The 21939-nt window shown below is 42.3% G+C and overlaps 1 protein-coding gene and 1 long non-coding RNA gene across 2 annotated transcripts in view; both read left to right on the forward strand.

Annotated features, from left to right (window-relative positions):
- The first annotated feature begins 9437 nt into the window (after positions 1-9437).
- Positions 9438-21939, forward strand: part of JAZF1 (JAZF zinc finger 1) — a 197369-nt gene continuing 184867 nt past the window's right edge. The window contains exon 1 of the mRNA XM_061587240.1: positions 9438-9750. Within this exon, the coding sequence (XP_061443224.1) occupies positions 9636-9750 (115 nt within the window). The 5' untranslated portion in view covers positions 9438-9635. The remainder of the gene's footprint in view (positions 9751-21939) is intronic.
- Positions 10056-12132, forward strand: LOC133365410 (uncharacterized). The gene is made up of 2 exons (XR_009758206.1): positions 10056-10696; positions 11774-12132. It is a non-coding gene; the product is annotated as an uncharacterized LOC133365410 (long non-coding RNA).

Below are 21939 nucleotides of genomic sequence, written 5' to 3' on the forward strand. Positions count from 1 at the left end.
AGATAACCATGTCCTTGTTGGAAGTGGGGCAAGAGCAACTCCTGTTTTGTTATTTTGTTTATGTTCCAGAAGGGAGATAGAGTTAAGGTCCTCCAGAGGGATAGGCTTGATTACCTTTACCTGCAATGCTCTGACTGACTTCCTTCTGTCTAGACTGATACATGTTAGGGAGCTTATCTGCCCCTCCTCCTTCTGCCCTTTCCTCTCTTCTCTCCTCCGATTGTCCTTGAGAGAGGAGACACCTTTGTCTCTGATCTCTCTCTCCTGAGCCATGAGAACAACTCCCAAGTCTGGGCGTTGCGCCTCCAATTTAGTTAGTTAGTTAGAACTAGGTATGCCTTTCTATCTACTATGTATTTCTATAAATAAAGTAGCTTTTCTTATTTTACCACATCTTAAGTCTCAGTGATCTCAATGCAGGGTAAAAGCCTGCCACTTAGGTAAACACACACACTGGCACACACACATTTCAGATGAGACATTCTCTGTTTAACAAATATACAGATTTACACAACAACAGTCCTACAGGTTCTCTCCATTCTCCTGGGTTTCTCTTATGCTCACTATGCTCTCCTTTAAATCGAACCATTCCAGCTCACCCACCTCTTCTTTAATCAAAGCTACCATCAAATATTGCTTTTTTAAATTGCTTTTTAAAAATGTGTTTTTAAATGTGTTTATTTGTTTTTAATGTTTTTAATTGTTGTAAACTGCCCAGAGAGCTTCGGCTATGGGGTGGTATACAAATGCAGTAAATAAACAAACAACATTGCTGTTACAAATTCTTTAATATCTCTAAGCCCCATCCATTTCTGTGTTCTGACATAACAAAAGTGTTGTTACGTTTTCTTTCTTAGTCTCATATTTCAACGTTTTAAAGACCGTATGTTAAATATTCACCAGTTAAAATTATTTTAAATATATCAATGAGTGCTCATAAAATGATCAGATATTGCTCTAGGAGATGTCCTTTCATATTTCCAATGCAGAAACTTGAAGAATGTAATTGAAAACCATAATAATCTGAGAAATTGAGGATTTCACTTAAAGGTAACAGGATAGCTGACAGCTTGTGCCATGAATTACAGATTAGCAGAGAATAATGTCTTTGAATAAGTGCTTTTCCTGAAAGAAATACTTTTCAATTTCATAGTCATGTTACAATGTAATGATTGCCAGTATGTCTTAGACACATCCACGAAAGTTGGGTGAGTGTTCTGGGTTTTTTATGCATTTCTAAAAGAAAGAGAATGGAGCATATTTGGCATACTTTCATCTCTGGACCCAACCCATAGAAGCATGAAGTTGAACTTACTAGACTCTGCATACTCAAGTATCAATATTTCTGTTCCTTAGATAACATGCAGATCCAAAGGACCAGTTCTAAAGCTTTAACACATTCAACAGTGTTAATTTGAAATAGCAGCTAATTTTTACATAGGTATCTGCCACTGTTTTCACATATTGACTAGTAGCATCATGGAAAACCAGTAAGAATTTAAAAATCAAATGCATGCATTTTTAGAAACAGCATTTTGTTGAATAACCATATTTGCTGACATAACAGGAAGCTCTGGCTCTCTATCCTAAAAATTTCAGACAGTATAGTTGACTGCAGTGCATTCCTGAAATTGTGCAGTACTGTAATAGCATGTTTTGTGATGCTGTACTGGTATAGCACTTACAGTACACTCCATCCTAAGTAACCATAGCAAGTCTTAGAAATACGTTGGTCAGAAGGAATTCAACACATCTTATTTACATAGCTATAAGTGCTGCTAAAATATGTAATGAACAAATACACTTTTACATAACCGGATGACCATGTGATGACTGGTAATATCAGTATGGGAATAATGAGGAATTCCTTGTGCATATTTAAGGAAGGCTTAGGAGAGATAGAGCTGTCTTGGAAGGAGAACTTTCCCACAAGCTTCCCACATATTCTGTCCCCTAATCTGCATGTCTTCAAGTATATTAAAGGCTCACCCAGATAGAAACTTTCTATGGTCTATATATGTAGCTCTGTACACAATTGGGAGCACAGGTTGCTGTGATGTTCCTATATATTAGTGTATATATGGTAAGTGCTGGTTGTTTAGAGTATACATGGTAAGTAGTGAAAGAGGAGGGGGAGTGAATGGGCAATAGAATGCTTGATGATTGGCTGAATGTTTAAAATGGCTGACAGTATAAATGAAAGGATGACAGGTAAATCTGGGTGAATGTGAGGTGGTGAATTATGGAATCTGGGGGGAGAAGAGAAAGAGTGGATTACTTGGTGGGGTTTGAGAGAGTTGTTTGCCAGGAGAGAGTGAAGAAGGAGGGAGGTGGAGTTCAAATTAGTATTGAGTAAAACCATATGCTTATGTGCCTTAAGAAGAAATCTTGTTAATCTTGTTAGCTTTGTTATCTGTAATAAATACTTAATTTGGTTTACCAAAGGCCTGATCCTTGGCTGGGGTTTCACAGACCAGAAGGGAGGGTAAGGTAATGACCAAGGCTGAAGGGGAACTGTAACAAATGGTGGCAGCGGTGAAGAGAATAACAATACCAGTATTCAGAGTCTCTGGGAATACTAGTATTGGGACGTTACTGGTGGTTGCCTAGCAGGGGGATCTGTTGAGATCTGTGCTAGAGCGGGGAGAGAAATCATAAGAGAGAGCGGTCCGGACTGGTGGAGTCCCTGGTGGTGCCTAGAGACAGGCAGTAACCACGAGCAGGTAGGAACCTGACAGGGAGAGCCAGGGAAGGACGCAGCACAGTTGCATCCTAAGGAAAAAGGGGTACACCTTTGAAACAATAACCTGAAGTCCCCACTAAAGTCTCCACAGTGACCATGGAAAGAAAAAAATCATTATTGTCCAAGAAGTGCCCATGTACCACACATCTTCTCTCTTTTTAATTTTAAATAACATTGCTTCTGAATGTGTGCCTTGGAAAAACATAATTTTCTAAGTCTGGTTCTACAGTTACAAGCTTTGATGATTTAAAAAAAGTCAGTCTAGGTTGAAGCATACATTTTAATGTTAATTTCTTTCTTGCATATTATTAGTTTTGTATCTGTGATTTGATCCTGAATTTTCTGCTGACCAAGATGGACTACACACTAAAAGGCAGTTCAACACATAATGAACAGAGAACAAGACTTTTGAGCTGAAAGACTCTCTTGTGCAGAGTAAGTTGTGTTCTTGCTATAAGCACAGCATTTCCTGTGAAATAAGGCTTGAGTGCACTCATTCACTTGAAGATCCAATGCTCATGCAATCACTCAATGGACTAGTTTTCACTAACAGCAGATGAGGTGGTAAACTTTTTTCTCAACAGTACCACTTCAAAGATCCAATTCATGGAAAACCACCAAAACCACCACCACATACCTACACACAGAAAATATACATGTCAGGGAATAGGACAGGCTGGATCTAGTCTCCCTGATCTCTAGTTTCTATATGTAGGATGTTTGTTTTTTGTTTTCCTTAAGGTGGAGGAACATTCACTCATGTGGTACTATTCAAACACAAGTTTACCATCTGTTTGCTGTCTGTGAGAAAATGTCTATGAAATGCAGGCAGATGGTAACAAACTTAATTTATATATATTGCTAAGGTTATTATACATGATGATAGCACCCCAAATGAAACCAGCAACGTTCCTAAGACTTAGCTTACAAGCAGAACAGGAGAAGATTCACAGACCACTTAAGAATAATGAATACATTGTGACTGACACCCAGCTCATCACACAGATCAGTAAACATAACATATGTGCCTTGTGGCACCTAAAGACTTAACAGATTTTATTATGAAAGTAGCTTTTGTGGACTAGAGCCCACTTAATGAGATGCAATCACCTTGCATCTCATGAAGTGGACTTTAGCCCATGAACGTTTGTGAAAGACCTCTGTATCTTATTTCATTGCTGTTATGGTTTTTGGGTGGCTTGGTGGGATAACACGTGTGGTTGTGCTGTTAATGGTTACAGGGGCCTACAGGTCATTCCCAATTTTTAAAAATTTCTTGGATATTGCTATCCACCCCTAGCCTGTCAAACCAAACAGCCAATCAATATAGCTGAACAGTGATATGTGCTCTTCCTGTTTTGTTTTTTTGAAAATTAAAAATTATGTACACAAAGATACAGACATAATTGCCCAGAACACAAAAAGGCAGTGGACAGTGGATGAGGAATGATTGAGGGGAGGTACAAAAAAAAATGTCAGCCTGGATGCATTCCATCAAGCCCCCAGGTATGTATGGAAAACAGCAGAATGGGCATGACTGGGGAAAAAAAGGAAATGTATGGATGTGGCAATTGGGAACACACACAAAAAAATAGATCCGAATAAGCCTTTCTGAAATAAAAGTCCTTCTATTGAAGCATCCTTATGGCTCTTTTTCCTGTAACACAACTATTTCCAAATTGTTACATGCAGATCTGATTATTTTCTCCATGCCACTGCAAACAGGCCAAAAAATCTCATCCATAGTGATGTGGAGATTGCCTCACATACATGGTCATTGCACATTAATAGCTCATCAGGCCTATAAACTGAAGATATAACTGATTTTTCAAACCAAATTTTAACAAGCTTACCTCACCTCTAGATTGCCTGGGCCACACACCCACCACCACAAAAACAGTACATAGAACTAAAATGGTCATGTGGCAGCCATGTTTTCACCAACATCTATAGCTCTTTGCCTTCAGCACCAATGCTAATTTAAATGATTGGTGAGCTGCCACCTGCAGTATGTTTTAACTCAGTTATGTGCCTTGGGGTACTTTGCAAGAGTGTCCTGAAAGAGGCAGTGCTGTTTTGTATTCAGTAGATTAACAAGTTCCTATCTAACAATTTCTGACTGAAATTAGGGCTGAAGGTAGAGCCTGACACTGATTTTACGCCTTTTATGTTGATTTTTACCTCAGTAGTCCTTTCAGTACCACTCCCTATATATGCATATATGCATGTGTGTCTGTGTATATGTATATATATAATTTTATGTATTTTAATTGCGTTTTATGTAATGTTTTTGTGATTTTTATTGTGTACGATTTTATTATGTACATGCTTGATTTTATTGTAAGCCGCCCTGAGTGCCCTATTATAGGATAGAAGGTCAGGATAGAAATATTTTAATAATAATAATAATAATAATAATAACTAGTTCCTATCTAACAATTTGCTCACAAACTCACCCAACTTCCACACACCCTAAAGCAAATTGCTATAAGGTAGAAGAGAGCAACTTTTTGGGTAACTCAAGAAATCACGGTATATATTTCTGATTTAACTTACAAGCACTGAGATCCTAATCTTGCAAGTATGCACACATAATTCTAGCCGTCAGTAAATGGTGTATGTAAACAGATGTTCTCAGCTTCAGGAAGATGACATTGAACTTGTTTTGGAAGAGGTTGCATTCTCCTGGAAGAATCAGTTCTATGCCTTGGCGGTTCACCTGGATCCAGCTTTGTGACTAGAGAAACACGTAACCTGCCCCAATGGCACAGTGTCTTTTACCAGCTTTGGCTGGTTCGCCAGCTGAAGCCTCTCCTGGACTGGGATGCTCTGGCCACAGTTATCCATGCCGTGGTAACCTCCTGACTGGATAAATGTAAAGGGGAATTGTCTTTTGAACATGATTTTGAAGTTTCAGTTGGCACAAAACACAGCTACCAGGATTTTGATAGGCACAGTCTATTTGAATCATATCTTGCCAGTGTTAAAAGGGCTTCCTGTCCACTTTTGATCCATAGTGCGCTAGTACTGACTTGTCCTAAGCAGCTTGAGAACCAGGTAACTGAAGTTCTTTCTCCCATGCCATCCTCCCCACACTCTCAGATCATCAACTGAAGCCTTTCTCTCTGTTTCCTTGTTAAAAGTGAAGCGGGTAACTCAAAATTAGAGGGCCTTTCAGCTGTGGTAGCTGTGGAATGCCCTCACTGGGGAAGTCTGCCTGGAACCAACATTGCTTTGTTTTAGATGCCTGTATAAAAAACTTTGCATTCTCTCAGGTTTATAAGTTTTAGTTATTTTAATCTTGCTGACTGAGGGCCTTGTTTTATCTGCTAATTTCTTTTATTATCTGGTTTTATTGGTTTTATATTTTACTTGTGTAAATTGCCTTGGAACCAATTTTGGTTAAGGATGGTATTAAAATGGTTTAAAATAAATAGCTAAACCAATAATGGGAGCAGTCACAGTTATAATTTGGGATTAGTTCAGGACTAGTATGTACCTGGCAGTCCTAACGGTGGTGCTATTTACTTTGCCAATAATGCAGTTCTAGTCCTGTCTACTCCAAAATAAATCCTACTGAGTACAACAGGGCTTACTCCCAGGTAATATATCTTACTAATTTTATTTATTTATTTGAAAATATTCATGAACAATATTTTTAAAAACTCAACAATACAAATTAACATAAGAACAGAGATAAAACAGAAATCAAGTGATAGGTTCCAGTCTTATGGATCAACTAAAGCATATGCAAAGAGACATGTCTGTATATCAATCAAATAATTGATTTGTGCATGGCAAAGGGTATTCCACAGGTGGAGGGGCAACTGTAGAAAATGCACATTTAGGACTCAGCTGAACAAGCTATATGTTCTGGTAGTTGATTAAAGAGTACCACAAACTTTATGATACTGGAAGAAAATTCCAGGTACAAGTGTATCTTGTGTATAAGATGACAGGAATAATTAAGGGGGGCATGATAGAGTTGTATAAAATTATGTATGGTATGGAGAAAGTTTTCTCCCTTTTTTGTAGCACTAGAACTCAGGGCTATCCAATGAAGCTGAATGTTGGAAGATTTAGGGCAGACAAAAAATACTTCTTCACATATCACATAGTTAAACTGTGGAATTTGTTCTCACAGGATGTAGTGATGGCCACCAATGTGGACAGCTAAGAGAATGCAGCTATCTATGGCTCTTAGCCATGATTGTTATGTTGTACCTTCACTGTCAGAGGTGGTATGCCTCTGAATACCAGTTGCCAGGAATCACAAGTGGGTAGAGTGCTGTTGCACTCTGATCCTGCTGTGGAGTTCCCATAGGCACCTGTTTGGCCACTGTGAGAACAGGAGGATGCTGGGCTAGACAGGCCATTAGCCTGATCCAGCAGGCTCTTATGTTCTTCACTGGAGTACATACCCCAAACAAACAACATACTGCAGGCCCTGGTACTGCCAGGTCAAAGTTTTAAAGCAAGCAAGGAAGTATTTTCGTATATCTTCTACTGCAAGGGGTTCTTAACCTGTAGGCCTTGACCCCTAGGGGCTCCATGGATGGGCTTCAGGGGGTCTGTCAACCAGGCACACACAAAAAATCCAATGCAATAAAATAAATTGCATTTGAGTCGATAGCTTTCATCAGATTTTCAGAGGGGTCCCTGACCCAAAAAAGGTTAAGACACACTGTTCTATTGCATCTACCACCCAGATGCACTAGTGATAACTTTACACTGAATGATGGGATATAATTATGGCAGTATCCCAATGTGTACTTGCATCTCCAATTACTTAAGTCAAGGCAGAGTTTAATGAATTTAGGAAGCCATCCATTGGAGAAAGTGCTGTTTTTACATAGAACCTGTGCAAATGTTCAATGGTAGGTTTCAAACTGTGACAGCCAGATTTTAGGTTGTAACAGGTACAGCAGAGAATATCTGAAAGGACCCCAGAGGCCTGATTTGGTATATCCAATTCAGAGCAGACCCACTGAAATTAATGAACCTAAGTTGTTCATGTCTATTAACTTCAATGGATTTACTTTGAGTAGGACTAGCACCCAAAGTGACGCTTTGAGCCATGGACTCATATCTATGAAACAAGTCATCCAGGATCTTGCACTATCATAGCAGCTCAGGATAATTTAGCCAAACCAGTGCAAGACATTGCACTAAGCTGGAGATGAGGGAGTGGCATTACTAAACTAATATTCTTCACCAGCATGGTGAAGAATAATAAGAGTGTTATACTGAGTTTCTGTAGGAATCACAAGATGCTCATTATCTGGTAGAGCAGCTTTCCCTTGCCCAAGAACAAAACTTGGTTGTAAAAATCAAGAACATTAGGGCCTGGATGATTAAGCTCTAGGACAGGAGTTCCCAAACTGTGGTCCATGGACTGTGGTCAGTGATCTGCGAACTTCGTTCAAGTGGTCCACAGCATGCCTGTCAATTTGTGAGTGGAGACAGCACATCTATCCCATTTAATATGCACATTAATCTTTAATTGTATTTTTATTATTTTTTATTTCTTATACTGCGTCTTATTCTATAGAATTCAAATTATAATACAATCAAATGCAATATATAAGAAATAAAATCATAAAATGCAATTAAAAATCATACAGCATCTAGCACATCACATTACACTTGCTACCACAGGCAGAAAAATCATACAGCAGTGTGCCAGGACCCTCAGCAATTTTCAAGTTGTCTAACAGGAAAAAAGTTTAAGAACCACTGCTATAGGACATCTGGAATAAAGGATAAATGAGGAATAACTGAACCTGTATCATCCAGTTGATGTGATGGGAGCCAGTGATTAGAGTGTTTGATCTAGGGAGACCTGGGTCTGAATCTCCAGTCAGCCACTAATTTTAGTTTTGGGTGTTATCATCACTCACCATACCTCCACCACAGGGCTGCTGAGGTGATGGGGGGGGAGGGAGGCTGACTATGTACCTTGCCCTTAGCACCTTTGAAGACACAAAGATGAAAAATATAATTAAAATAAATAAACATAACATGGTGCTAGGATTCAAGCCTGCCTCATAAAAAGGCCTTCTACCCAGAAGTCTCTTTCCTTGATCTCATATTAAGATCTTGGTGATGGCACACTTCTTTCATGCCCTGCTTCCCATAGGCACCTAGCTTACCATACTGGATGCTGGACAAGATAGGCCTTTGATCTAATCCAGCAGGGCTCTTTAGTTTTTAATGATCCTTAATGCTAATCAATGGAGCACCCTCCCCCAACGTACGGCATATATTCAAAGCCACTTTTTTAAAAAAAGTTACTTCCCCGGGCCTAACAGACCAGGCATCAACAATATGCTGTAGATGAGACTAAACCTTGGTTCAAACTAATGCTAGATTCAGATTTTAATAAAACATTTAGGGTCTCTCCCCCCGCCCCGAAAACACCCCTCCTGCTGTGTCTGTGTGGGGAGTTAAGAAGTTGGGGTAGAATCAGCTCATCTAAAGTTGAGAGTTGACACACCTCCAACTGTTGTACAGCACGACCCGCCGCTTTAGCTCCCAAGTCAGATAACTGCTGGTTGGCAGCCTATGCCCTGTGGTGCCGCCGAGCGTGGCTTGGGTCTCTGGCTCCCACTGCGGAGTCAGGCGGCGCCGGCAGGGGTTGCCCAGCTGTTACTGTGCGGCAATGGTCCCTCCTCCCAGCTGCGCCTGCCTCATCTCCCCCCACCCAGCAGCCCGTCCCTCCCCTCCGCCGCTCCCGACGCTGCCGCCACCTCCTCCTCGTCCCAACCCCCAGCCTCTCTCTCCCTCTCCCCATCTCTCCTCTCTCTCTCGGTCCGGCTCTCCCTTTCCCGCCGGCGGCCCTGGCAGAGTAGGCACCGCAGGGCGGAGAGGGGAAAAATCTCCATGTAACACCATGACAGGCATCGCTGCCGCCTCCTTCTTCTCCAATACCTGCCGCTTCGGGGGCTGCGGGCTCCACTTCCCAACCCTGGCGGAGCTTATCGAGCACATCGAAGACAACCATATCGGTGAGCGAGCGTGGCCGGGAGACGTGTGGGCGTGGGGCGACTCTTTGGGTGGGTGAGGTGGGGGGGCGGCAGGGACGGCGGCGGGAACAGACCCCCCAACCACGCTAGAAGGGCGGGTAGGCGGGAGCGGCATGGAGTGCAGAAGGAGAGGCATGGGGGGCGAGGGACTCGCAGGCGAGGCTGCAGCCGGGGGCGAGGGGGGATGAATGGGAGGGCAGGGACTTAACGGGAGAAGGGGTGGGGGCGCTGCGTGGTCGGCAGGCAGGAGGGTGGGTGGGTGTGTTGGGGAGGGGGCGATGAGGAAAGGCGGCGGTACTGCGGCGGCGAGTTGGTGCCTGAGGTACGCGGCAGGGCGGCTGCAAGGCGCGTGCAACCCGCAGGCGGTTGCAAAGGCGACTGAGTTTGCATTGGCAGCAGTAGAGCGCCGAGACCCGGAGGAGGCGGAGGACGAGTCCCGCACGCCGCCTGCTGCTTCCGCCCCGGCTCTTGCTGTCAGGGCTGCGGGGAGGGAGCAGCCGTCGCCGAGGCGGCCATTCCGCTTCCTCCTCCTCCCCGCTGCAGCCGCGGCTGCGTCCTGTCAGCGCTGTTGCTAGGTGTGGAGGCGAGGATGGCGCGCGCGCTGGCTCGCTCTCCCTTCCTCCCGACCAGCCCCGGGCCAGCTTCGATGCACCAGAGGCGACTGTCTGGGAAGGCCGGACGGACAAGGCTTGGAGGGCCCTGGCTGCGGGGGTAGAGGTTAAGTGGCTGCAGCAGGGGAAGTGAAGGTCTCTGTGGGACTTGCCGGTTGGCGTAGTTTCATCGTGGTCGTGCGGGACACGCGAAGCTGCTTGGGCGTGGGGAGTTCACGGAGGAACCCCCGGAGGAGCGCCGCCTCGCCTGGTTCCCGGCGATTTCCATTGGGAGTCAAGCTGGGCCTCTAAGCAAAGTCCTCCTGAACTGTGGAGATGTGCGTGGCGCGGGGATTAGCTTTGGGAATGTGTGATCTTCACCTGTAGGAGATTCCAATCCCTCCCTGCCTAGAGTGTCAAACAAGTGCTTTCAACAAGTCTTATATAGAGGTGGCAGACATTTCTCCCCGTGCCAGGACTCTCTATAAAGACAACAGGGGATGATGCCTAGTGAAGTACCTGAGGCTGACTAGGATGATGGGAAATATATATGGACATACCTTGCAGGGCGTTGGTTTTTACTTCGCTAGGTGACTTTCACACACGTGTTAATGTTCAGTGAGCAAACAAAAAAGACAGCTGAGGAATAAATGCCAGCTGGTGAATGAAATCAGAATTTGTAAAGATTTTGTATAAGACTGCATTCCTAAGTACACTTGCTGGGAAGAAAGCTTAAGATTGTACTACGCAGGTGTTCAAGAAATCATGATGAGCCCATAGGTTCTTTATGTGCACTGGGTGATAGGGGGCTGTTAGCTGGGGTGGGAGGTTAGTAAAAAGAAGCTATTCAGGATACTTCCTTTGTCTTGAAGATGTATTAGACCAGATAATGCAAATCGCTTCAAAAAGTTCCACACGTGCTCTGAGAAAGCCTTCCTGGTAAAGTAAAGACCTAGAAATGTGATCCTAAAACCCCTTGTCTGTCTTTGTGTGCATATCTTGATTGTACAGGCAGGGGTGGTTCAGTAAAAATGTAACTAAGTGGCACATTATGCTGTTCTATAATGGTGGAGTGGACATGCTGTTCTGTTTTATGACTCTTGGAAGGGAGGGGGAGGATAAAGTGAAAAGTCTTTGTGAAACATTCATTCTTGATTTTAAAAGCACAGTTACACATTTTTATATATATTAAATCTATAACCGTGACACAAACCCACTAAAGTGAGCAGGTTGCATGTCAGGAGAGATATTTTTATAAACCAGAATACAATAATAAAGAACTACTATTGATCTCAGGGGATTTTCCTTTAAACAGTTGGGAATCGCATGGTATTAAGGCTTTCATCAATTTATAACATTCCCAAAGTAGCTACTTCCAAACTTTAATATTTATCATATGTTATATTTTGTTTCAGAGTTGTTGGTATTCACCTGGTGTCAGGGGTCAGCATCATTTGTCACCTGTTAAGGCCTATGTCCTGGCAGGGGACCTACCACCTACTGGCACCACTCCACCCCTCCTGAAATTTCTCCTGCTACTCCTTGCCATCGCCAGCTGTGTCTCCCTGTCTGCTCATTTCCTCACCCGTTTCCGGTCCATTGTATAAATGCTATTTCTTTAATGTAGTGATTTGGTGTACAGCCTAAGGGCAGCATAAGGATGGCCAATAATCTTGTGTGTGATATTGATGTATTGGTATTGTGAATTTTTTTGATTATTTACGATATACTATAAGGCAATATGTTGTAATGTACAATAAAATTTGATTCAAGAGTAGCTAGCAAGCTGAATCAGTGCCACTTATGGGGTATCCAGTGAATACCCTGCTTCCTGTATTATTAACAAAATACATTTGGGTGTGCTTACTATTAATTTCAGGCCTTTAGCACTATAGAGGAAATCTGATTGCATTTAACTGTAGCAAAGTGAGAATTTCACTAAAGGTTATGTCCCTCCCACATGTCAGTGACCCTGAGTTGGAGAATCCATCATTCATCCAACAAGTATTGCTGAAATGCAAGCTTCAGTCAGTAAAGGTTGACCTAGACAGGATATATGTTATTTTCTCTACCAGATTAGCAGCAGGGAAAAACAAACTTTATTCTTACTTAGTATTTTGGATGTCCTGCATTCCTACTGGCTAATATCATATTTTACTTTCAAGAAGTTATCTTATACATTTCAGGGTGTTGAAAGATCCAGTTCAATTTGATGCTTCTATTTTAAATTCCTATTTAAACACAGCCGCTCTTTCGTAACATCTTGTCATGGTAGAATGCACCAGTTGCCTATAACTACAGCCTAGGCTGCCACAAAAACAGGTTTAAACTTTTCTCAGAAGTATCCCACATGTTCTCTTTCATTATTAATCTTACATGCATGTGCATTATATTCTCTATAGCCTGATTTGTACATCATGCTAAGCCAAACCATGGCTTAGCATGAACATGCGGGCTCCTGGAGAGGAGATTGTGGCTGCTTCACTCCTTCCTAGTCATTTTGTTGCTATGCTGGTCTGAGCTAAGCCATAGTTTGGCTTAAACGTGTCGTCTGAACCCAGATTCATAGTTTAGACAAACCTTGGTTACAGCTTGTGTTTATTCAGGACAAAGCTAAACCATGAGCCCAGGTTCAGACAACACACTAAGCCAAACTATGACTGCTCAGCAGAAAAATGACTAGAGGAGCAAAGTAGTTGCTTTCTCTTGTCTGGGAATCCACATGCTCACTCACTCACCCTAAGAGGCGGTTTGGCTTAGCTTAACTTGCAACCAGGCCTATGTCATCCAGTGCCCGACAGTGACTCTTGATCATTTCGTATTCCTATTTTCAAATGGTGAATGAGACTCAGAGAGATACTGTCTTCCCCAAGGCATCTCTCTTGTGTGTTTCTGAGCTACAGTTAAGATTAAGTGTCTTCAAGATATGTAATATTAATTAATATTAATTAATTAATTAATTACATTTATATACCACTTTATAGCCGAAGCTCTCTGGGCAGTTTACAGCAATTAAAAACATTAAAAACAAATATACAAATTTTAAAACCCACAAAAAAACAATTTAAAACACAATTTAAATTTTTTAAAAAACAATTTAAATACACATGCTAAAATGCCTGGGAGAAGAGGAAAGTCTTGACCTGGTGCTGAAAAGATAACAGTGTTGGCACCAGGCACACCTCATCAGGGAGATCATTCCATAATTTGGGAGCCACCACTGAGAAGGCCCTCTCCCTTGTTGCCAGACTCCCACCTTCCCTCGGAGTAAGCACCCGGAGGAGGGCCTTGGATGTTGAGCGTAGTGTACAGGTGGGTTTGTGTCGGGAGAGGCGTTCCATCAAGTATTGTGGTCCTAAGCCATGTAAGGTTTTATAGGTTAAAACCAGCACCTTGAATCGAGCTTGGAAACATACAGGCAGCCAATGCAAGCGGGCCAGAATCAGTTTTATATGTTCAAACCGTCTGGTCCCTGTTACCAATCTGGCTGGTGCATTTTGCACAAGCTGCAGTTTCCATCTTCAAAGGCAGCCCCACACAGAGCGCATTGCAGTAATCTAACTTGGAGGATACCAGAGCATGGACAACTGAAGCCAGGTTATTCCTGTCCAGATAGGGGCGTAGCTGGGCCACCAACCGAAGTTGGTAGAAGGCACCGTGCCACCGAGGCTACCTGAGCCTCAAGTGACAGAGATGGTTCTAGGACAGCCTTGCCAATGGTCAGGAAAGATGGGAATTGTGGTCCAACAACATCTGGTGGCCCACTAGTTGGGAAAGGCTGTTCTAGGAGAACCCCCAAGTTACAAACCTGCTCCTTCAGGGGGAGTGCAACCCCATCCAGGAATGTTGAACATCCACCATTCAGTCAGAAGAACCACCCACTAGCAGCATCTCAGTGTTGTCTGGATTGAGCCTCAGTTTATTAGCCCTCATCCAGTCCATTGTCACAGCCAGGCACTGCTTCAGCACATTGACAGCTTTGCCTGAAGATGAAAAGGAGAAATAGAGCTGTGTGTCATCAGCATACTGATGGCAACGCACTCCAAAGCTCCAGATGACCGTACCCAACGGTTTCATGTAGATGTTGAACAGCATGGGGGACAGAACTGACCCCTGCGGAGCCCCATACTGGAGAGTCCAGGGTGCCGAGTAATGTTCCCCAAGCACCACCTTCTGGAGCCAACCAGCCAAGTAGGAGCGGAACCACTGCCATGCAGTCCCTCCCACTCCCAACTCAGCCAGTCTTCCCAGAAGGATACCATGGTCGATGGTATCGAAAGCCACTGAGAGATCAAGGAGAATCAACAGAGTCGCACTCCCCATCTCTCTCCCGACAGAGGTCATTATACAGGGCGACCAAGGCTGTTTCCATGCCAAAACCAGGCCTGAAACCTGACTGAAATGGATCCAGATAATCGGTCTCATCCAAGAGTGTCTGGAGCTGACCTGCTATCACTTGTTCAAGGACCTTGACCAGGAATGGAACATTTGCTATCGGCCTATAGTTATTAAGATTTTCTGGGTCCAGGGAGGGTCTCTTCAGGAGTGGTCTCGCTACTGCTTCTTTCAGGCAGCCAGGGACCACCCTGTCTCGCAGAGAGGCATTAATCACTTCTCTGGCTCAGCCGGCTGTTCCATCTCTGCTAGCTTTTATTAGCCAAGAAGAGCAAGGATCCAGCACAGAAGTGGTTGCACGAACCTGTCCAAGCACCTTGTCAATGTCCTCAAGCTGTACCAACTGAAACTCATCCAGAAATCAGGACAACACTGTGCTCTGGATACCCCGCTTGATTCACCTGCTATAACTATTGAACAATGCTTGGTCTTAAATATAGCCCTTCTTTGTACCTCTCAGGTGAAAACCAGCTCTAAATGTTTCTTCTTTCATTGTTTCTGCTGCTGCTTTCTCCTCATATGGTTTTGTCCTCTCATGCAATCCAGAGAATGCTCCACCTCACAGCAAAGATATCTAGTTGAATAGGTTAGATGTGCCTTGTTCCTGTGGGAGTTGCTTCAGGCAGAATCTGCTGAAAACTAGGAGCCATCATACGTGGAAAAAGCAATAGAAGAGAGCATTTGCACTTCATCTATTGCAGATGCTGTTACCTGTTGCAGTTCCCATGTCAGTTGCTGCATCACTTGGATCTGTAAGCAGCATAATTCCACTTTTTTTTGTTCCATTAACCTCTCCCTCCCAAAACGCAAATTGTTTTGAAAGTTGTCTGTGTTATCAACTGAGGAGCTGCTGCATCCTCCTTGATGAAATAGAGTATAGCGCTGCACACATTTTAAAATTTTAAAATAAATACCAGTATTTGGAATGTGCATTCTGTGAGGCACAGATTCATTATTTGGTTTATTTACTTACTTTTATCAGTTGCTCAGTCACCAGAGGGTTTTTGTTGACAAACAGATTTACAAGAAGAATCACTGTTCCAATCAAAGATTCCACCACCCCATCTGAGGGTTGTTAATGTTTGTGAAGGCCTGTGCATACCTTTTTCAGAATTGTGTTTTTGGCTATCATTGCAGTTCTCCGCATCCCCAAGCCAAGGCTGGTTTGGAACCCCAGCAGCCCAATATTCCATCTGCTTTATGTCCCTGATTGCTCTGTGCTAGAGCACTGGCTACTTTTGCGGTGCAGATTTTGCATCCCATGATAAGTGAATGTGAACCATTTTCAGTGTAAATAAATAAATAAATAATGATCAGGGTGCATTTGACCAGAGATGTACCAAATTGCAGCTGCTTATGTCTTGAGATCCTCATCAGTGAGTGGTGCACAAATGTTTTTGAATACATAGATAAAACACTAAAACAAATCTTAGTGATTAAGACTGCATTCCTATTCACAACTCCTGAGATTATTTCAGAGTAAACAGGATTGCAGTATAAGGAACTCAACATATAAAAAGGAGAAATTTGGCATATCCCTGGGCATTAGAAATTAGACAAGAAAGTGAATTCATATTAAGACCTAAATACATGTGATGTATTTTTTTTTAAAAAAACACGTCTTTAAAAATATTACACAAGGCAAGAAATTTTATTATATGGTCACAGACCCAAAGTAATCATTACATATGTGTGTTTGGGGGGCATTAATTGAGAATGCAGAATGGAGGGAGGGGAGCATCCTTGGTCCTGCGCTGTTATTAACAACAATAAAAACAAGTGCAAGCTGATGAAATTAGTGTAATGTGTAGTTATGCTCTTCTTCTTACAGTCTTCTATGTAAGAATGGTTGTGCTTTTGTTTGTTCTAGAACTTCAGAAGGTTGATACAATTTATATCAAAATATACACTTGTATCATAATTCCTAAATCATTATGTACATGCTACTTTCACATTGCCAGATATTAAATCTTGTGTGGATTAAAATATATTTTTTATGAAGGATAGATATCCTAAAGCACAAAGAAAGAAGGATCTAGATTTAAGGAGAAGTGAGGAATAGGTTTTCCTTTGCCTATTTGGAAGGTTTCTTCTTGGGAACATTATGTACAGTATTTTATTATTGCAGCATCTTGGCTGAAATCATTTTGAACAGTTTAAATTACTTGGAAGTATTGTGCCAAAATATTTTCAAATTCTTGTTAAAAGAAGTTCAAGAAGATATTTGTAACTATGAGAAGCAGACAGATCTTCATAAATGAAATTGAGGGTTTTCTGGAGTGACACTTTGGCGGGTGTGTGGTTATTGAATTGTTACATGGAGGAGTCTGGCTAGAACGAAGTCCATATTAAGCCGCTTTTTCTTTTAGAAATGTCTCTGGAATTACTGTGCAGTAGGTTAATCACTAGAGTTGATCACTAGAATTCAGGGGTGATTTGGACTGCTGACATGTTTACATCCGGGTGTCCTCTCCTGCTCCACAGACCCAAGCTTGGTTTTCTGAGGAACTGATTTGGGTAGGACAATGGCTAGGGTTCAAATGGTGGGAAACTCAGGATCATTTAAGCTGGTGTATGGTGGGGATGCTACTACCATTGCATCCACTCAGTACTGTCCAGCTGAACTCTTCCAGTTGGTGAAAGGCCTATTACAATCTGGCCTACAAATTGCTTTGCAAAAATGTGTATATTAGGCAAAATTGCATACAGACATGTACATTAGGAAAAATTCACACTAAAATATTTTTTGAATTTAATGAAAACTTTAAAAGAAATTTGCAAATTGATGTGCAACTGTAGAGAAAAAACAGAAGAGTTAAATATGAGAAACTGATAGATCCACCCATTCCTGCTTGGGAAGCTGGACATACGGGCACAGTAAGGTTTTGGCAATTTGAAAAGCGGAGGCCATAGTTAAATCTTTTCTTAAAAAGCCATCACTTGACCCAGCTGATCTAAACTACTACTGTGCCTCAAATTCCCCTATTTGGGCAAGGTACTTGACTGTGTGGAAGAAAACTAGCTTCAGGTGTGTGTGTGTGTGTGTGTGTGTGCACGCGCACATGCGTTTTGGATGAAACTGGTTTTTAGGGTCAGGGGTTGTCAACCTTTTTGGGCCAGTGTGCACATTTTGAATTTTGAGAAAGTGCTGTGGAGGCCAGACACAACGTGGCTGCCATGGGAGCATGGCACAACACAAAATTAAAAAGATTACAGTCATTGCTGCTCCCCCACCCATAGACAACCTCATGCTTACTGTGGGAAGGCAACTATGTCTTGCTGGTCCTGATGTGGAGATTATACAGTATTGATTTAACCCCTCCCCCCAATGCTATTGCTGGCATTCCCCAGCACCAGGAAAAATATACAAGGTGGGCACACCACACTCTTTGTGTCTCTCACACACTGCACGCATACAAATGACAGACACATTTTTCATTCATTTCATTCATATGCCGCCTTTCTACAAAGAATTGTGCTCAAGGCGGCTTACAACAAGGTGAACAAAAATACATCTCAAAAACAATTGCAAAAACCATTTCCTAATAACAAAGAATAACACAGCAGCATAACAAATACAACAGCAAGCAAAACCAACTTTTCATTATTATGAACATAATAAAACAATCTTTAAGAACAAGAAGTAACAGTTAACCCCAAGCCCCTAAGGACAACCATCTACTATTCAAAAATAAGCAAAAAACCTTGTAGTTTAAGAACATATCCAAAGCCCACAGATATTTCTATCAAACTTTAAAAAGCAGGGAAATTGGGAAGCATGAGACCTGACCTCCTCTCTGAGATATTGTACTGCCCTACAAATTTGTCAAAATGAAAACACAATGTGAGTTGGTCTTTCACAGTCCAATCCACTTCCTGCATAGCTTGGAAGAATTTGGTAAGATGTGCCTCTGAGCATATGGTGAATGGTGGCAATACTTGTCATCTCCAAAGATGGAGAATTATATTTTTGTATGTTTGTTGGTGTTCTTACTTTGCTTCTTTCCTGTGTTACTACTGTTTCTACAGAGAATCTAACATAGAAAATTATATTTCTCTCAAATTTATTTTTATTAATTTCATAGGCCTTTTATTGGTCAATGTCATATGATGGTGAAGACAGCCTTTTGTGTTTCAAACTGAAGGTTATGTTCTATTTCTATTTTGGGTGCATTAACAGTTGAATCAGAAACTGCAGTTTGATGTAAAATCAGACATTACAATATGTTGCTATGTAAGCAATGACTCTAGCTGTTGGGAAAAAAGAAACTTGGCCTGCTCAAGATGCATGTGTTCAGCCTGCTATGCTTAAACTACTCCACTTAAGGAAAAGTGGACATGGTCAATTAAAAACTTGGAGCACTCCTAGAATTTTGCTAGAATATATTTCACATCCCACTGTTTTATCTTATATATTTGTTTGTTTGTTTATTTATTTGTTTATTTATTTATTGCATTTGTATACCGCCCCATAGCCGAAGCTCTCAGGGTGGTTTACATCAATTAAAAACATTAAAAACAAATATACAAATTTAAAAACACATTTTTAAAAAGCAATTTAAAAACACATTCTAAAATGCCTGGGAGAAGAGGAAAGTCTTAACCTGGCACCGAAAAGACAACAAGGTTGGCGCCTGGCGCACCTCATCAAAACCATCATTCCATAATTTGGGGGCCACCACTGAGAAGGCCCTCTCCTTTGTTTCCATCCTTCGAGGTTCCCTCAGAGTACGCACCCGGATGAGGGCCTTTGATGTTGAGCGTAGAGTTCATCCGCCCACCTAGGATACTGATGGAGCAAAGGCAAAACCCATGAATATTAATCAGTGTGGATCCCTTATCTGAAGGCTGCCCTCCAGATCCAGGCTTTTTCCCCTTCTGAAAACCCTTAAACCCCTCAGCTCTAGAGCAGCTGGTAAAAGGATGGGAGCCAGTGCAGATAGAACACTCCTGTCTACATTTACACAGGTTCCTGTTGCAAAAGCCCTTAGCACTGAACTCCCAACAGAGCAGGCGGGGTTGAATCCCCTGTCCCATGGACCCACAGGAAGACTCCACAGTGGCAGACTGACTCAGTAAATGCTCACTATCTGCCTTATCCCCTTGCACGGGTCGAGCTGCAGTCATAAACTGCAACCACAACCTGGTTCCTTTCTATCCTACTGTAGGTTTATATCCACTGCCGCTCTCATCCAAAAAGATTCATCATAGGCCAGCCATGCTAACCCTATGAATTCTGTATGCGCCCTAAATATTATGTCCAGGTATTCCTCACATTCATTGGAAACTATTTTGCAGAATTGTCAGTGTCATTATTCCACAATTGTTTTTGGAATTTTTTAGTGTTACATAGTGTGGCTGTACTTCATATATTCACAGAAACAGAAGCAAAAGAAAATGATTTACTATAGGAAACTTTACTAAAATTGCAAAGTAAATCAAATATATTTAAAGTGACTATGTGAACTCTATCAACTGTCTTAATATTGTTGACCAAGAGGGAAGGGAGAATGGAGGGGGAGGCGGCGGCGGCGGAAGGAAGGTATTTGAAGGGGATAGGGGAGGGGGAAGAAGGGGCAAGAGGAAGGGGATAGGAGGGAGGAGGAGGGGATGGCAGGTTTGATCATTTGCATGCTTTTTGAGTTCAGTGAGATTTACTCCTGTATAATCATCCTTAGGATAGTGAATGACCTGGAGGAGGGACAGGGGGAGGAGGGCAGGAAGAGGAGAGAGGAAGGGGGAGGGGAGGAGATTGGGTGTGTGGGCACTGGTCAGAGGGGAAGCCCCTTTCCTTTCCAAAAGGAAAACATTGTGAACAGCATCATTCTTTTTCAGGGTTTCCCCCACCTTTTTATTCTACAGCAGGCACATGTAGCCTCCCACCCAAATTTAAACCAAAGCTATCACTGGCCATATCACACCAGACCTTTATTCCACTTTAGACAGTCATAGCTTCCCCCAAAGAATCCTGGGAAGTGTAGTTAGTGAAGGGTGCTGAGAGTTGCTAGGAGATGCCCTGTTCCCCTCACACATCTTCAATCAGAGTGACTGACTGTTAAACTACTCTGGCCACTGGAGCTCTGTCAGGGAAATAGGAGTCTCCTCTCAGCACCCTTCACCAACTAAACTTCCCAGGATTGTTTGGGGGAAACCGTGACTGTTTAAAATGAAATAAAGGTCTGGTGTGGGTGTGGCCCCCTGATCAGGCAAGCCCAGCAGCTGTGAGTCTGGCTTTTAGAACACTGTCAGTTGGTTCTTACTGAGCATGCTGCAGCTTATCATTGAGTTCAATGCTAAATTTCTTAAATTAATTAAAAATCAGGAATTTTTTAAACTTTTTAAACTTACAAGTACCCTGTGAACATGGCTAATTTTTAATTAATTTCAACAAATTATTAGAACTCTGACAGAAAAAAGTCCAAAAGTGGTCTGTTTTTTCTCTCCCTCTTTTTACATTTTAAACTCTCGATTCTCTCTGACTGTTTTGTGTATCTCCATGAAAATTTAGAGGGTTGTTAAACAAGCTCAGGACTGTAAGTTTTGTAAGGTTTTGTTTTGAAATGAGCTTATGGGAAGCATCAGAATTGCATGGGGGTATTTTTCAATTTAACATAGCGGAATGCAAAAAATCCATGCTATAGTATACAGCTCGTGGCTGTATAGTATCTCCTACAAAACTTCATTATTTTGAGCAGAGGCTTGTTTTGGAGTCTCTTTGTAAGCAGAAGTGTGGACTTCTCCCCTTCAACAAAGGTGTAGGTAGGCATAGACATGCATCTTTCTTGCACACGCACACACACACACACACCTCCCTCTGTTTCACAGAGCACACATCCATACAGAGCACACATGCATGTATACCTTTTCCCCTTTCTCACTAACTTGCACACTATACAAACATGTCTCCCTCTCTCTGTCCAAGTTCATCTCTCTCTCTCGAGTGCATGCAGAGACGCACAGTGCGTACATCTATCTGCCCATGTGCATCTCTCTCAATCAGACACATACAGAGCTCCTTTGTGGGGTGAAGCAAGTATCTGCTGCCAGCTCCACATGCCTGATGGGCAACAAATAAGCAAACAGGATGGGCATTAGGTGAATGGGGAAGCCATCCTGAACAGTTCTTCCCTCACCGCCTCCTCAAACATTATTCAAAACCAACCAGAATGTAACAGAGCAGATCCTT

This window comes from Rhineura floridana, chromosome 10, assembly GCF_030035675.1.
Source record: "Rhineura floridana isolate rRhiFlo1 chromosome 10, rRhiFlo1.hap2, whole genome shotgun sequence".
NCBI classification, from domain to species: Eukaryota; Metazoa; Chordata; class Lepidosauria; order Squamata; family Rhineuridae; genus Rhineura; species Rhineura floridana.